The 17,537-nt window shown below is 38.5% G+C and overlaps 1 protein-coding gene across 2 annotated transcripts in view; it reads right to left on the minus strand.

Moving 5' to 3' along the window:
- Positions 1 to 603: 603 nt before the first annotated feature.
- Positions 604 to 17,537, minus strand: part of LOC307002510 (semaphorin-7A) — a 37,235-nt gene continuing 20,301 nt past the window's right edge. For both annotated transcript variants that reach the window (XM_079620186.1, XM_079620187.1), the window contains 7 exons: positions 15,191 to 15,354; positions 11,750 to 11,855; positions 10,734 to 10,908; positions 6,773 to 6,882; positions 4,162 to 4,307; positions 3,357 to 3,385; positions 604 to 1,147 (listed from right to left, as the gene is read on the minus strand). In XM_079620186.1, coding sequence (XP_079476312.1) covers positions 792 to 1,147; positions 3,357 to 3,385; positions 4,162 to 4,307; positions 6,773 to 6,882; positions 10,734 to 10,908; positions 11,750 to 11,855; positions 15,191 to 15,354 — 1,086 coding nt within the window. In that variant the 3' untranslated portion in view covers positions 604 to 791. The remainder of the gene's footprint in view (positions 1,148 to 3,356; positions 3,386 to 4,161; positions 4,308 to 6,772; positions 6,883 to 10,733; positions 10,909 to 11,749; positions 11,856 to 15,190; positions 15,355 to 17,537) is intronic.

The raw sequence follows: 17,537 nt of genomic DNA on the forward strand, positions 1-17,537 counted from the left end.
TTGTATTCCCGTTTATCAGCTTTGAAACTCTCTCTATTGTATAAAGCGCTTTAGAAATAAAGGTGACCCGATTTGACAGGAACTTTATAGGGCTGGACCCTAATATTCGTTCGGTGGGTTGGTCTTCGATTTGAAAATTTGACATTCGAATATTCTTTTTTGCACACCTGGCATCCCCCTTGAAACGGTTCTCATTCACGCTTGTATATGTTGTACACTATAAAATCTGGTGAAATATAATACTTAAAGGCCGTGTTGCAGGGTTCATTTTTCAACGAATTTGTGCAATTTGCTTGTTGGTAATAAACATTTAAACTGTTATCCATTATATTTTATGTTGTTGGGTATCACAAAACGGAATATAATACGAAAAAGTAGGTACTATCTTACAGCGGCAACGATTCTCCTTTCCACCACAATGCAATATTTATTTAAATTTCGTTTTTATTTATTTAAATTTCGTTTTTCTATATTTAAATTTAAATAAATAAAAACGAAATTTAAATAAATAAAAACGAAATTTAAATAAATAAAAACAAAATTTAAATATTTAAATTTCGTTTTTATTTAAATTTCGTTTTTATTTAAATTTAGTTTTTATTTGAATTTCGTTTTTATTCATTTAAATTTCGTTTTTATTCATTTAAATTTCGTTTTTCTATATTAATTTCGTTTTTATTTATTACATTTTATTTAAGCTTCGAATATTCAAAGTTCATTACTACCGAAGCTTCAAAGCTCAAAAAATGGTATTCGGACCCGCCCTTGAACTTCAGGGTCAGATAATACTTTCAAAAGTCTAAAACAGGAAGTGACATCACCATGAGCAGAAGTAACACTACAGGAGTGAGACGGTGAGCGTTTGACCGGCTCAAGCTAAGCTCGTAATGGGCGACGGTCCTGTTATAGACGTTCTCTGAAGACAAGCATGTGTACGACCCTTCGTGAGTCTCGTTCATGCGTTCGATGAGATACAAACAGCCCTGATCCGAACGAACACACTCCTCACGCCGGTGCCCGTGGAGCCAGTGGTACGTGGCGTGATGTGATGTCATCGGGCAAAGCAGGAAGTGACTAGAGGACGGCGGGACATAGATCACTGACTCAGCTCTAGATTCAGTCCTTGACGGTTCGGCTGAAGGCATCTCTGTGGAAACAGACGGTCATGTGATGTTACTATGTGCTGAATTCACATAAATGGATATTTCTGAAAACATTTAACTCTTTTACTAAATCCTTTGAGCTGGCAATCCCAGAATGCACCACAGGTTCAGAGATAATATTCATCATTCTGAGATGATGAATGAAGCTTGTCGATTATAAATGTAGTTCATTTAATACCAAAAGCAGAAATAGTTTTAACTAAATGTTTTATTTGACTCATTATCGTGGTGTTAGTATGTCCGACTCGAATGCAGGGTTTCCCAAATCTATTTTTTGATTAATCGTTTCATAATATGTGACCCTGGACCACAAAACCAGTCACATGGGTCCATTTTTTGAAATAGAGATTTTTACAAGCTGAATAAATAATCTCTCCATTGATGTATGGTTTGTTAGGATAGGACCAGTGTTGGGGAAACGCATCACAAGTAACTTGAGTTACGTAATCAGATTACTTTTTCAAGTAACTAGTAAAGTAACGCATTACTTTTACTTTTAAATTTACAACAAAATATCTGAGTTACTTGTTCAAATGTTCACGCAAGTTACTTTGTTTTCCCATTTATTGACTGACAGCTCTCCTGTCCTCATGTTGAGACAAATCAAAGTGCAGAGGTGTTGTTTGTGTGTGTGTGTGTGTGTGTGTGTGTGTGTGTGTACATGATGTTTATTGTAGTTCTAGACTAAATGTAAGCATTTACTCATCTCACTTGCACAAAAAAATATTAAATATTCCTCATAATGAATAAAATCAGTGAAATGCAGAATCAGAATATATGCAAACCTCCAATAACTTAATATGTTAAATAAAACATACATTTTTATGCATTTAATCTCACTTTATTGACCAATGTACTTGCTTCTGACCTTCGATGATTCAGTTTAATAAGCAGAAATGACTATAGATAGATATAAAGGTTTGCTTGTGTGCTTTCCTCTACGGTACACATGTCCTTCAGCCGGAGGATTATTATTTCACTTTTCGTGTGAAAGGGTTTTTACATTTGCCCAAAAATATCACTTTTGTGTTATAAAAAAACAAGCCCAGCCCAGGTGGGGAAAAAAGTAACGCAAAAGTAACGTAACGCATTACTTTTCTAAAAAAGTAACTAAGTAATGCAATTAGTTACTTTTTAAGGGAGTAACACAATATTGTAATGCATTACTGTTAAAAGTAACTTTCCCCAACACTGATTAGGACAATATTTGGTCGAGACACAACTATTGAAAATCTGGAATCTGAGGGAGCAAAAAAATGTAAACATTTGCATTTTATGTTCACGATTGTGCTGCATTCACTCACAAAAATACATGTTTTATATATTTACGGTACTAAATATCTTCATTAAACCTTTAAAGCACTGATTATTTTCTTTGTTCTTTTGTCTTTATGTATTTGTGCTATTGCTTGTAGTTTAATTATTTGTTCTTTTTTTTTTTAATGAATGACCGTTTACTTGTTTTTTTTATAAATCTTTGAAATTGATATTAGTAGTTTTAGCTGTGGTATTAAAATTGAAATCGAGAATTGTTAAATTTCGCTGGTGTCTTAAAGGAGAACTCCGGTCAATTTTAACATTGAGCTCAATTTTTAGTAAATTTGGAGTGCTGTCAATACAGAGAACAACGACAAAAATCGGTGTTCCCTACACCGTGTTATCCTCTTTTTAAAATTTGCATCCTATTGACTTGAATGGGGTCTAATTTTAAACCTGCTTTTATTTCTCTTATCATCCTTTATGTGTCATACAAGTGCCCAGCCATGTTGAGTGATTCCTTCAGAGTGAACACGGTGAATCTGACTGCAGGAGATGTGAAAGATATGAATAAAAATGATGTTAATTCAACAAGCGCACAGACCTGTATTTACTTCCTGTTTTCGGTCGAAGTCCAAAGTAGTCGATTGAGCTCAATGTTAAAATTGACCGGAGTTCTCCTTTAACCTTATTACAATATAAGGAAACATAATTTTATTCATTCATAATTTTGTTTGTGAATCAGAATCAAATCGGAACAACTGAATAATCGATACCCAGCCCTGATGATTAGCATAAAAATTGGTTTAGCTGTGATGTAGACCACAGTAACGAACCCTAGGTGGGTTGAGTTCTTTTGAAAGCCACTCATAGTCAGCACCGCAAATGTCATTCGGGACCAATCACACAGAGGAAAAAACCCAGAGCCAGACTTACTGCAATCGTGGGGGTCTTTGCCTCGGCCCCTGTGGAAAACCAGACACATCACTGTTACTTTCATTACATTTTTATATGCATAGATTTGAATGATGCAGTGTGTGTGTGTGTGTGTGTGGGGGGAGTTGTGTTTCAGTGGTGTATATATATATGGAAATGAGTGTAAATATATGAAAATATGTATGATGTGGTTGAGTTGTTAGTTTTGTCAGTGGTTATAATGTGGTTTAAGAATGATTCAGTGTCACTGGATGTGCACACTGCAAGTCTGGCATCATTACTACTAGTGCTCATAATGATTTTAACAAACCTCAAACACTAAGGTTGAAACTTGAGTGTGTAACTGCTGATCAGAGAGACTCAAACCAGTATAAAACACCGCACAACCAACCCAGAACACTCTAGAATCATTTCTTTCAATATACTAACAGACTACTACAAGCTTTATTAATGGGGCTTTAAGTTTGTGGCTAATGCTAAAAGTATCTGTTCTCAGGAAGGAAGTGTGTGTGTGTGTGTGTGTGTGTGTGTGTGTGTTCTGGAGCATGTGCACACATTTATGTCTCAAGAATGTGTGTATGTGAGTGTGTGTTCTGGAGCATGTGCACACATGCATGTCTCAAGAGCGTGTGTGTCAAGAACGAGTGCATGAGCTACTATGAGTTTTATTAACAGGGCTTTAAGTTTGTGGCTAATGCTAAAAGTATCTGTTATCAGAAAGGAAGCGTGTGTGTGTGTGTGTGTGTGTGTGTGTGTGTGTGTGTGTGTGTGTGTGTGTGTGTGTGTGTGTGTGTGTGTGGCTTACTCTGCAGTGGCGGTGCAGTGAATACCGCTCCAAGCGCAGTAGGGGTCTTGAGATAGCAGGCACTCGCTGCACTCATCTCCGTACACACCACACGCCTGCAGGTCAATCTGAACAACCTCGTCACTGGAACTCACCAACAGACGCTTCTGAGAAATTAAACACCGGATACATTAGTAGCGCTAATGATACATTTATGAGATTAAAAAGAATGAAGATCGATCATAGATTCTAAAGAACCAAATTAAGAAACTAACAAATGACCACGCTTCAGGAGTCTACTAGAGATGCAAAATACGGACATTTTGGCCGATAACTGATCATTCATTATATTTAAAGGGCACCTATTATGGAATTTTGAAATTTACCTTTCATGTAGTGTGTAACATAGATCTAAGTGAACAAAAACATCCTGCAAAGTTTGAAATATGAAAGTGCACCGTATATAAAGTTATTGTCTTTCAAAAGTAAGAGTCGACTCTGAGTCATTTTTATGAATCGTTAGAAGACCGAAGCTTTTTCTCTGACTAGATGACGTCAACTTGTCAAGTTATTTGAATACGATACGCCCACTTATTATTGCGCTCCAAGGCCAGGGGAAAATATCATGGCGACGAGACGCTGTGTTCTGAAGTGCGACACAAAAGACAACTTTTTTAATCTGCCCAAGGAGGAGCATTTGAAGACTAAGTGGCTACAATTCACTATACCACAGAAGTATAGTCCGAGCCTTGTGCTTTGTTCGCGTCATTTTGAAGACGATTGCTTTAAATGCAATCAAACTTGGATTCGCGAGCCGGTTGATATTGAAGGAAGGTTCAGTTCCAAGTGTATTTGCATCAGCTTCCTCCTCCGTATCACAACCTGTAAGTGTTATTAATAATTTTTGCTTTTATATTTTATGTAGCATGCTTAATAATTATTTTGTTTGTTGTGTAAGCACCGTTTAGCTTCTAGGTCTTCAATGGCAATTGTATTGAGATGTGAAGTGTTTGTCGTTGTTTTCGGAGTTGTCTAAAGAATAGAGTAATACCTCGTAGTAACGTAAATCTGCATTTTTTGTGTGTAAAAACGTTATGTTTATGCATCGGGCTAACGCAAACAAAGACTGATTGTGCTTTTACAATATGAACTCTGGGCTATGCTCGCTAACATAACATTAAATTCTTTATCTTATTTTTCGTTTTTTACTACAAACTATAAAGCAGTGGACTATAATCATTATTATAACACAATTTAATTGATAAAAGCATCATTGTACTCCGTGTTAAAAATAAGTATTATCTCTGTAAACACTGCTGGGTCATCTGACCAATCAACGCAGATTAGCGTCGCGCAAAGGAGGGGTTTGAAAAATGAGTCGTTGAACGATTCATTTGGGAGTCGGTGAGCAAATCAGGTAAAAATAAATGCATATTATACGAAAACAAAAGTGTTTTTTGTCATTGCATGCATGTAAAACTGTTGTTGGGGACTCCCACAACAATATTAGGAACATTTTAAATGTCATAATAGGTGCCCTTTAAAAGCCGATTACCGATATATTGGCCGATAAATCTAAATCCAGATTTGATCATTTTAAGAGCCTGATTACAAAAAGTCTCCCCATTAAAAGCCAAAACACAAGTATAATGTTCTCATGATAATTTTATGTAGTTTGAAGTTATTCCAATCATATTTCAAGCAATTGACCCTTCGCAGAGAGCTTGATTGACAGGTGATCTGACCAATCATACTTCGCCATCCGCCATTTTGTCCGCCAAAGCCACCAGGAGAGTTAGTAGATTAACGCTGGAGGATTTGAGCTTGAGAAGCGGAGTGTACTGACGCCTTTCCGCGGGAAAAACAACATTCCTTCTGATGTTCATTCCTGTTTATTTGATGCGATAAATGAACTAGAAGGAAGAGATGATCGGTTCACGAGCGGCTTTAACTGAGATACACAGCGATCTGACACACACATTAAAGAGCCACAAAATGGCATTTATTGTTTAAATTTCTTTTTAAAAATGACCAAATTTGAAAGGTGAGACTTTGTTTAATATGTTTAATATCAAAAGTAACCTGGTCTGTGTCTGTCAGTGTGTGTTCAGTGTCTCTCTGCTCCACGATGTGTTTTTCACTGCATGAGAATATGGTGTGTGTGTGAGAGCGGCGTGGCTTGTTGGACATAGCGACAGTAACTAAGGGGGGCGGGTCTTTGCGAACTGTCAATTTAATACCATCATGTTGAACAGTGCGCATCTGAAGAGTCTCAGCTGAAGGAAATTATCCATTATTTATAAATATGATAACGATAACATAAAAAAATAGCATATATCGGCTGATACCGATATATCGTGCATCCCTAGAATCTACATCTTCAGAGTAATTAAAAGGCAAAATTAAACAACATAAATAACTGTATATTTTAAAGCATTGGATGTTCGCACATCATATATACAGTATAATAACAATCCACTGAATAACATTTTGTTCAGATCAAAAATATACATTTGATCAGATCGTGCATCCCATGATGTCGGAGACTGTCATCATTCTCATCTTCTTCTACTCTAGCATGCATTTAGGTGCTTATGTCATCATGTGGAAGTGGATATTGTGTGTGTCGTACCTCAGAAGCGTCCAGAAGCATGCCGGTGATGTGTGTCCCGTGTGCAAACGGCAGATACTCCGCAATCACAAAAACAGACTTTTCCAGGACTTTATGGACACCTCCACTTTCTGTGAGAAAATAAGAACACTTTTGATATAACAACAGGACATATAACTAACCGGTCTGTCACATGCACGTCATACAAACATCTCTATATGGGAAGGATTCGAGATACCCGACTCCACATTTTATATGTTGCGATCCGTTGGAATATGCAGGATTTTTATGCGATGAAATTGCGGGAACTTGCAATGACTGCGGTAACACCTTATTCACTAGGCTACTACTTTAATGTAAAGAGTAATATCTTATTACTTCCTATGATAAGCAAGCACACTACCTCACATAAAGTGCTGGGAATATTTAAGTTCTCATCTTGTTTTATTTCAGACCTTAATAAACACACTCAAACTTACAAAACATTGATGAGTCGAACAAGTTCTGTAGCTTTACAAAATGAATATGCTACAACTTCTGTAAAAGTGGTGAAGTGGTTGTCCAGCGTCGACTTCCGCCTGTGGTCCGACACACAGTTGCACGGAGTACACAATAATTTGCCCCCACTGTCATGTGACGCACTGGGAAACTGCTTTGCGCGGTCTTTTGCGCTTATATTTGTTGGCAAATGAGAATGATTTGCGAGCTTCATCATGGTTTCATCAGCATTACGGGGTTTGCAACTTTTCAATGATGCCGCGCAATTACGTCACTTCATAACGTTCCCATGGCAACAGGGCAAATGGCTGCGCTTGTGTGATTAAAACGCAAAATATTTCAACTTTCTGCTAAGATATATGTGACTTTTTGCAAAAAAAATGCGCGAGCCCGCGTATTTTGCGCGCAGAAATCTGCAAAGTGCGGCGTATGTTAAAAAATGCGCCCCCCACATAAATATGCGGACTTTGGCTGATTATGCATTGAATCATGCGATCGCATAATCATGTTTTTCTGGAGGCACTGACATATGAGACTTTGATTTTGACCATATATTGAAGCATCACGTTTGTAACGGCCTTCGTGATGCCTAATGATGTGACTGGTTACACACACTGAGCGACAGCATTTGTTTACAGCGTGAATGCCTTGAAAAACAGACAAAACGCATCTAAACCGGGAAAGAGCTTTGAGATCGACTGTATAAATAGATTTGACAAGAAATCTGAGGTATGTTTTTACAGACTGCTGAAAACAACAGAACAGAGAAGCAAATGATCGCTGTAATTCACCGAAACAACGACTCCAGGCAGAGAAAGCTGGATTTTCTATTTTTTTGTGTCAATTTGCTGAATTTAGGGGTAAAATCACACCCTATATATTGTATAGTTATATATTGTATTGTAAAATCATCAATATTTACCATCGTATATTCTGCGTAATTGGACGTTTTAAATAAACAGACAAAAAACTACACAAGTTTTAGTGCTGGACGATATGATGATATATATAACAGTGATATGAGTGATCACATGGGTTTAGAGCTATATTGTGTTTATATAAGGTGTTCACAGGTATATTGGCTTTATGTATTTCCCCGGCGTGGAAATCCGGCTCATATAAATGTGAGGAAACACGATTCCTGCCGCATGTCAATATCCATGATCACTGGATCTTTAGGAAGTTGTAATGAACACTATATCGAGTCCAACCTTCGGTTTAAACTGATAATAGTTTGTTTTACGCGTGTTTTCTCAGTTTGCTCTATTAAATCCAGTGTGGCTGAGAGAGGGAGATCCGGTGGTAAAGTGACATCGATGCATAACCTCAATAAAACCCCTAGTTAGACACCTCACTTTGAGTCATACTACACTCCTCACACACTTATCATTCATTCAGCCTCAGTCTTCTGACTAACACAACATTTTCAATGATTCATTACATTTTTCTAGCAATTACATGTCCATGCCTTTTCCTGTAGCAGCTGGTCATTTAATGTGAAACTGATATGAGTTTAAATCAACATGAATGATGAAACTGCATTTACACCCTTTATCTTCTCTAAGGTGACACGGAGCAGGATGTTCAACAAGAAGCAACTCATAAAGATAAACCGTGGCAAGAATAATGACTCATGATGAGCCAAATCATCTTAAAGTCCGCCTGTAGCCAATAATTGCATCCCTTAAAACTCATCTTTGATCATCAAAATTACATATTTAAGCGTTTTTTCCTTGGAAAAAAAAAATCTTTATGCTTTAAAATATCTTGACTGTAACTCGACAGCCTTGCCTCATTTAGTATTCGCGGTTCTATGAATTTGCAAATGAGCCCCGCCTCCACTCACTCATCGAGTGAGCTGATTGCTCACACGTTGATCTGATTGGTTACAAGGTAGTGTGTGACGTCAGAAACACCAGCGATTTCAAACCGTGTTTTTGAGACTTTCTTTGGTTCACTGCAGTTTTAAGCAGAAAATACTCAGCAATGCTGTCCACTTATGAACTTAAAGACTTTTCCACTCTTGTACCAATAATTAAAATAATCCGACATTATGAGAAGGTCTTAAGGCGTACTTCTTCTGAACCATAACGATATATTTGTGGGAGTTCTGTATGTGGAAATGATGCGCTTGTTCACATTTGCGCTGGAATTTTAAGATAAGCTGTGATTAATAGAGAGGAATGCATTCTGAACTTTTATAAATCACTCATAGGAATATTTCAGAAACTGTTGCATGTTCACATTTAGGATCATTCAATGCACGCATTTATAATTGAGGACTAGTCTTAAAAGTTAGTCTTTTTTTCCTTTTTTTTCAAAACAGGTCCTTACTTTTTAAAGCCAGTCACATAAAAAGGTAGATCGGTCTAATTTGAATTGGAGAAGTAAGGCAATGGGCTCTATTATAAACCAAGCACAATGCAGCTCCCGGCGCGACGCAAGTGTGTTTTGCTAGTTTCAGCCCGACGCAGTTATCATTTTCACGTTATGCGCTCCGTTGTTTAAATAGCAAATGCATTTGCGCCCATCTGAGCTGCGGGTCTGAGAACGAGTGTGTGTTCAGGAGCGTTGTTGGTGAGTTGCTATTTTGAGGAACAGAAATGGACTGAGCCGTTGACCAACTGAACCCTGCTCTAAAGTCAATGAAGCAATATTTTTTTAGTAATTTCCACAACGCGCAACACTCTGCTTATTACACACACACTCTACTTATTACACACACAGGGATGCCAGCATCACACAAACATGCCAAATATTAAAATGAGAAGGATTACAATGTAAAAGATTATTATTGTGTACATAAAGATATGGTGGAATCCTCACACACACACACAGCTTTAACCTCTCTCACTCACACACACACACACCCACACACACACACACACACACACACACACACACAGCTTTAACCTCGCGCACGAGCAGATCCGTTTGCACTCTGGAGACGCGTTCGGTCTTTCCACTATCAAATTCCTCCATGTAAATAGCGAATCTGCCATGGCGCGAGCGCAACTGGCATTTAAAGGGAATGAGAGATGAGACTTATGCCCAAAACACACTCATTACTCATTAAGAGAATAGACAAAACACACACATTACTCATTAAGAGAATAGAGATGACACTTTTAGACCAGCGCCGGGAGCGCCGACCATTTGTCCCGTTGTTAAACTAGCAAAACTGGATTCGGACACACCCTAACTGCACTTGCGCCCTGTGCTTTAGACCCGTGTTTCCCAAACCTCTCCTGAAGGACCCCCAACACTGCACGTTTTCTTTGTCTCCCTAATCAAACACGCCGGATTCAACTCATCCGCTCATTATCACATGGGTTGAATCCGGCTTAGATCCTTAAAATAGGGCCCTGATTATCTCGTGTCTAACTGCTAGTTCTTAAGACACGGTCTTAACATAGTGGCTAAGTTTATGCAACTGGCCCCTGGAATCGTAAAGGTTCCCATCTTTAGTGACAGACTCACGTACCTAGAGACAGAAGCAGGACGGTGTCGTGTTGTGCTCGGTCCACCTGGATGTGTGTGTAATGGCGGTGTCTAAACAGCAGGGGTCCGTTCTCTGGCATCACCCAATCCTTCATCTCGGGACGGCCCGACATGAACTTCAGAACCTCAGAGCTCAGACTAGCACTGTTAGCGACACACTAAAAGAACCACGAGTAGTTAGTTCGAAGGAATGGGAAAGATGATACATGATCAGAGCTCAACATTCGGCTCAAGACTGTCATTCAGAATCTCTATCGAGAACTGAAGCGCTGATGTATGCTATAAAAACCCAGACTGACTGGCTTACATCATTCAGTTTATGAGGTGTGTGGTTCATCCATTACCCTCATAAACTGAATGAAGTACACAGAAAATAAATGACACTCTGTTGCTGAAGAAGGAAGTTGTTGAGCTCCATAGTGACTATTATGGAAGCTTGTTTCCGCCACAGAATAAAACACAATTCTGACTTTATATCTCACAATTCTGACTTTATATCTCACAATTCTGACTTTATATCTCACAATTCTGACTTTATATCTCACAATTCTGACTTTATATCTCACAATTCTGACTTTATATCTCATAATCCTGACTTTATATCTCACAATTCTGACTTTATATCTCATAATCCTGACTTTATATCTCACAATTCTGACTTTATATCTCATTCTCACTTTATATCTCACAATTCTGACTTTATAACACACAATTGCAACTTTATATCACACAATTGTGAGATAAAAAGTCGAAATTACCTTCTTTTTTTTATTCTGTGGTGGAAACAAACAAGCTTCCATACAATATTGACAGTACAAGTCAAATGTATTTGTATAGCGCTTATCACAATAAACATTGTTCAGAAATTCAAGATGTTAATGTTTATAATACCCTAATATCGTCATGCCTTATAGTCTCATTTAGCAGATTACAGCTGGGCGATAATATAGTTCTACTAGCAATAAAGCAGCATGGCTCCAGTGACGGCATAGTTCTTACCGCTCCAGGCCGGTGATCCGCAGGGACGCCGCTGGAGTTGAACTGAGAGGAAGTGAAGATGGTGCTGATTTTAGTCATGTTATAAACACACACAGCACTCATGTTCCTGTAAATAGAGACACAGAGCGTCACACTTCACACACTTCTCTTTTGGTTTCTGAGTGTTTGTGGAACTGCGTTAAATGACAGACATTTATGTTACAAACCCTCGATTCAACAGGATCATGTGACTCACCATCAGTCATGTTAGCGTTACACTGATGTGAGTCACACTACAGGAGTTTTGAAATCCTAACGGATTTTTAAATCTGGTTGCAACACACACTTTAGGAGAATCTCTGCAGATTTTCTTCCCTCAAATCTTAAACATGCTCATACTACAAGATTTGAAAATCGCGGCGCATCACACACTACTAAATGTTACTAAGATTATCGTGCCAGAGGAAGCGCCTCACGTGATCTACGCAGCAGATCGGAAGCGGGAAAGCGGATGTAAACAAAATGGATACTGTAACACGAAAACTTGCTGTATCAATAATGATCGTTTGTTGTGAGAAAAAAACAAAAGCGGAAGAATAAACGAGTGTGGATGAGAAAATGGTTGGGGAGACGGGCTCAACGTGGATTGTCAGTTCTTCAGCGAGAAACGAGAAATGCAGGTAAGAATTTAATTGACCTTATTACTATCGTAGTGTGCTAGAATTTTTACCGTTATAATATTGGCTGCCTAGGTCAAAAGCGATATTGGCACACGTTACAGTGTAGATCTGTGCTGTAAAATGAAAATACAATTGGTGCTATTTGGAAGAAATGTGTCTACTGGTACGTTAAACAATGGTTTGCGCGCTCTCTCTCTCTCTGGGCCTTTCTCAATCTGTGTTCTTGTCTGCACTTGTGTTCTTGTGAAACGTCATCTTTTGTGGCCCAAGTACTGTCCCAATACACACGTTTGCATTATGGCAAGAACGGTTAAAAATCCCGGAAGTGTTCTTGACACGTCCATTCTACCGAGGATGCATCGGTTGGTAACTTGTGTGAACTTGACGGCTGAAATATCCCAGCATTCATTTCGGATTTCGAGGAAGGAGAGGCAGGTCGATACAGAACGTTGTTTTTCTACAATTTCGTACGCTATTTTTCATCACTAAATTCACTTCTGAGGACATTTGATGCGAGAAATCAACTGTGTAGATTTAAAATATTGGCATTTTTACGAAATTTTATGCCGAATCGAAAATGTGCTCAAACGTTTTCGGAAGTGAGAATCTCCATAAGCACCTGCGGTGTTAAGTTATCTAGCGAGCCCCCACAGTCAAGAGACCATTGCCTTTTACCGGCGTTTTTCCCCACCGTTGGCTAGTGATGTATACACAAACAAACAACAGAAGCAGAATGAAAGGAGACAGGCGTTGCTTTATTGTTATGAATATACATTACATTGTAGTGTACAGTTGTAGAGTAATCCCTTGAGCTGAGGGTAGGCTTGGGCGATAAAGCCTGGCTGTTATCGTCAATAATTCTCGTTATGTTTGCGTAGCTACTGCAGACGGCGTTTGTGCGGGGGTATTATTTCTCTCTCTCTCTCTCTCTCTCTCTCTCTCTCTGCAGACGGCGTTTGTGCGGGGGTATTATTTCTCTCTCTCTCTCTCTCTCTCTCTCTCTCTCTCTGCAGACGGCGTTTGTGCGGGGGTATTATTTCTCTCTCTCTCTCTCTCTCTCTCTCTCTCTCTCTCTCTCTCAAATTCAAATTCAAATGAGCTTTATTGGCATGACTTGTACAGTATTGCCAAAGCATTGGCCATTACATTGGCAATGAACAGATCAATAAAATGAATCCGTAAACAAATGTATGAATACATTCATATATATAAAAATAAAAATAAAAAATAAAAACACTTTTGTACATTTGTACCAACATTCAGACTTTAGTTTTGTCCACTGGCTGACTCTCGTAGTTTGTGGCAGGCTGTTACATACTTTGCTGCTGTTGTGATTGAGCTAGAGTTTTCTCCCAAAATATGATTTAATTTATCTGAATTTGGTAATGTCATAAAATTTGGTTCTAGTTGTTGGAATCTAGAGAAATAGTCCGATCTAATGCTGTGATAGTGATCACAGTGTATGAGGAAGTGTTCTTCTGTCTCCACCTCTCTCCGAGAGCACAGTGAACACAGTCTCTGCTCTCGCGGCTGCCATCTCTGCCTGTGCCGTCCTCTCTCCACAGCCAGACCGTGGTCACTCAGCCTGTATCTCTCTCTCTCTCTCTCTCTCTCTCTCTCTCTGCAGACGGCGTTTGTGCGGGGGTATTATTTCTCTCTCTCTCTCTCTCTCTCTCTCTCTCTCTCTCTCTCTCTCTGCAGACGGCGTTTGTGCGGGGGTATTATTGCGCAATACCAGCAAGAACACATCGTCTCAAACTGTCAGCAGCGTTCTGTGTGCTCGTCACCTTGTGAGTTCATTCTTCCTAGAACAACTAGCAAGAGCGTTCTCCCCAAGAACACAAGTCCGTTCTTTGCATTCTTGATTTTGAGAAACTCTCTCTCTCTCTCTCTCTCTCTCTCTCTCTCTCCTCTCTCTCTCTCCTCTCTCTCTCACGCACACAAACAAACGGTCCCCTCTCTCTCACAAACATGTTTGATATGATCGGGGCGAGCCCGATTTGTGTTAGAGCGGATCGGGAGGGGCAAGATTCGATCTGTGAACGCCTCACATTACCAGATAATCTGCGCCGAACATCGCAACCGATCGAGATCCTCGACAAGATTTTTTTCTCCGATTCTCGGGAATAATCGGGCATAAATCGGCCGAAAGTGTGAGCCAGGCATTATATAAACACAATATAGCTCTAAACCCATGTGATCACTCATATCACTGTTATATATATCATCATATCATCAAGCACTAAAACTTGTGTAGTTTTTTGTCAGTGTTTATTTAAAACGTCCAATTATGCAGAATATACGATGATAAATATTGAATTGACTTGTCAATACAAAATATAACAATACAACATGTGACCCTGGATCCCAAACCCAGTCTGGAGCCGCACGGGTATATCTGTGGCAATAGCAACTATACACTGTATGAGTCAAAATTATACATTTTTCTTTTATGACAAAAATCATGAGGATATTAAGATCATGTTCCATGAAGATATTTAGTAAATGTCCTACCGCAAATATATAAAACATGTATTTTTGTGAGTGAATGCAGCACAATCGTGAACATAAATGCACAACTTTAAAGGAGATTTTCTCAATGTTTCGTTTTGTTTGCTCCTCAGATTCCAGATTTTCAATAGTTGTGTCTCGACTATCGCAGCATTCGGGCTGCAAAGAAAAGCTGTCGCTCAGTGTGTGTAAACCACAGTCGCTCCGGCTGACGTGACGTCTCACACATAATCTCTAAACTGCAAAGCATGAGATGAAGTGTTTGCCTTACCAATAGTTTCTGAAAAGCGCATAAATTTTGATGTCGTCGTCCGTTTGTAGTGTGGCCACATCTACCAGCTGAGTGAAGTCATAGCCTCTCCCACAGGACAGGCGGGCGTAGATCATCGAGGTCCAGCTGTTCTGCAGCTGAGCCTTCGGACCGCCACGGTCGTTCTGAAACACAGCGAGGTCAATGCATGTGAATATTCAGTGCATATGGACTACTTTAAAGGGGTCATCGGATGCAATATTCACTTTTATGCTCATCATTTAAAGAGACATGCACGTCATTATCATTTAAAGAGACATGCACGTCATTATCATGTCATTATCATTTAAAGAGACATGCACGTCATTATCATTTAAAGAGACATGCACGTCATTGTCATTTAAAGAGACATTAACCCTAAACTCAAAATGGCTCCTACAGTGATTGCAAAAAGGCCTAACTTACACAATATTTCTCAAATGATCTGATGCAATGAAGGAATTTGAAACGAGGCCCGGGAATCTACAGCAATATCCTGATTTCATGCTGAACAACATTTAATGTTCAATCAATAGCCGTGTTTTGGGAGTGCGGCCCGCGGTGAAAAATAAAAAGCAGTTCAGTACACTTGAAATCAAATCGCAATATAGACAAGTGTGTGTGAATATTAAACTGCAAAAATATTTAAATACGAATCCTGTATGTTCTGTGTGAATGAATGGTGCAGACGACACGCAGTTTCATTTACCTCACACACACACACACACACACACAGACAGAAGCATGTGTGACGCTCATGAATGCATGAACTTCCTCTCCAGATCTCTCTAGATCCTCTCTGAAAGTCACTTCATGAGCATTTAAACACATAGAAACTCAAAGGTCTTCACGCCAACCCGTTAAAATAAAAGGTCGGATTAACTTGACAGAAATATATGTTGTACAGTAGAATTTAGATGCGTCTCAATGTAATAATAACACTAATACAAATAAATTATCATCAAAACCTTATTTTTTAAGGAATAATCACAATTTTTCTTCCATGTTTTAATTCGACCAGTAAAGCTCATTGTGCAGCACGCTGTTTGACAAAAAGTTTGTTTAATTTCATTTGATTACCAGAAAAAAACACAGAATTTGTGTGAGGGAAAAAAAAAACATTTCAGATAAAAATTTTTTTTAAATGTCATAAGTTTAAAAAAAATTATATATTTGTTTTTACACCATGTAGCCGCAACACGCCCGCTCCGCGACACTAGTAGTTTCACTGACGGGCGGGGGGGTAAAGAAGGGGAACGCGCAAATTTCGCAAAAACTCCCATATATTGCAAAAGTTTTTTTATGCTCGCATGAGGTGGTTTTTCAGACAATTCAAAAAAGCAATATTTCACAAAACTCCAATGGAAACTACAATTATTAAACTTATAAAAGACAAAAGAATTTCAGGAATACTGGATTCTAAACCACTAAGAAATGCCAGAAACTCAAAGCAGAAATGAGGACGTTTTTTTATCGCCATTTAGAAAATATCGCAAAAGTTTTGCTCAAATCTGAAATGGAAATGCCATTTTTTTTTCCATGTTTGCAAAAAGACAAAAAAAATAAAAAAATTCAGGTTAATTTCTTGCTTGCATCTATTCAGAGCTTTGACATGAACACTTGACATGAGTCATCGACACCTGCGTTTATAATTATATTAAAATTTCCCTTAGCACAAATGTGGCTGTGAGTTACTGAGAAACATCTTTATCAAACATGCAGGTGTCATTTTGTCATCTACTAAAATAGGTGAAAGGATGAAGAGGAAATAAACACATAATAATGCTGTTTACTGACTGATATTTGGCAAACCTGAGATTATTTATAAATGTGAATTTGACTGAGAAACAGAAGTGATACCTACACGGTGCGCCAGTTCCAAAACAATACTGACAGCCTTTCTATAATTAATATTTTTATGTACACTACCAGTCATGGATTTTGGACTTTGGTTAAAAAGTCTTTTTAACTTTCTATTCATCAAAGATTCCTGAAAAAAAAATTGTACACAACTGTTTTCAACATATTTTTAATCAAATAAATGCAGCATCGGTGAGCAGAAGAGACTTCTTTAAAAACCGTTTGGCTGGTAGTGTACATCTGAAGTCCATGTAAACAGCATGACGTCTGCAGTGTTATGTAATTGGGACAGACAGATGTCATTGGGTGGTTTCTTTATATTTAGTGTTAAAGGGATAGTCCCATTAAAATTAATTTTGTCATTATTTACACACCCTCATATCTTTCTAAACTTGTGTGACTATCTTTCTTCTGCAGAACACAAAAGGAGATGTGTTTAAGAGCGTCACGTAAAGCCCGATGATTAGGG

The sequence above is a fragment of the Phoxinus phoxinus genome (assembly GCF_949152265.1).
Source record: "Phoxinus phoxinus genome assembly, chromosome: 8".
NCBI classification, from domain to species: domain Eukaryota; kingdom Metazoa; phylum Chordata; class Actinopteri; order Cypriniformes; family Leuciscidae; genus Phoxinus; species Phoxinus phoxinus.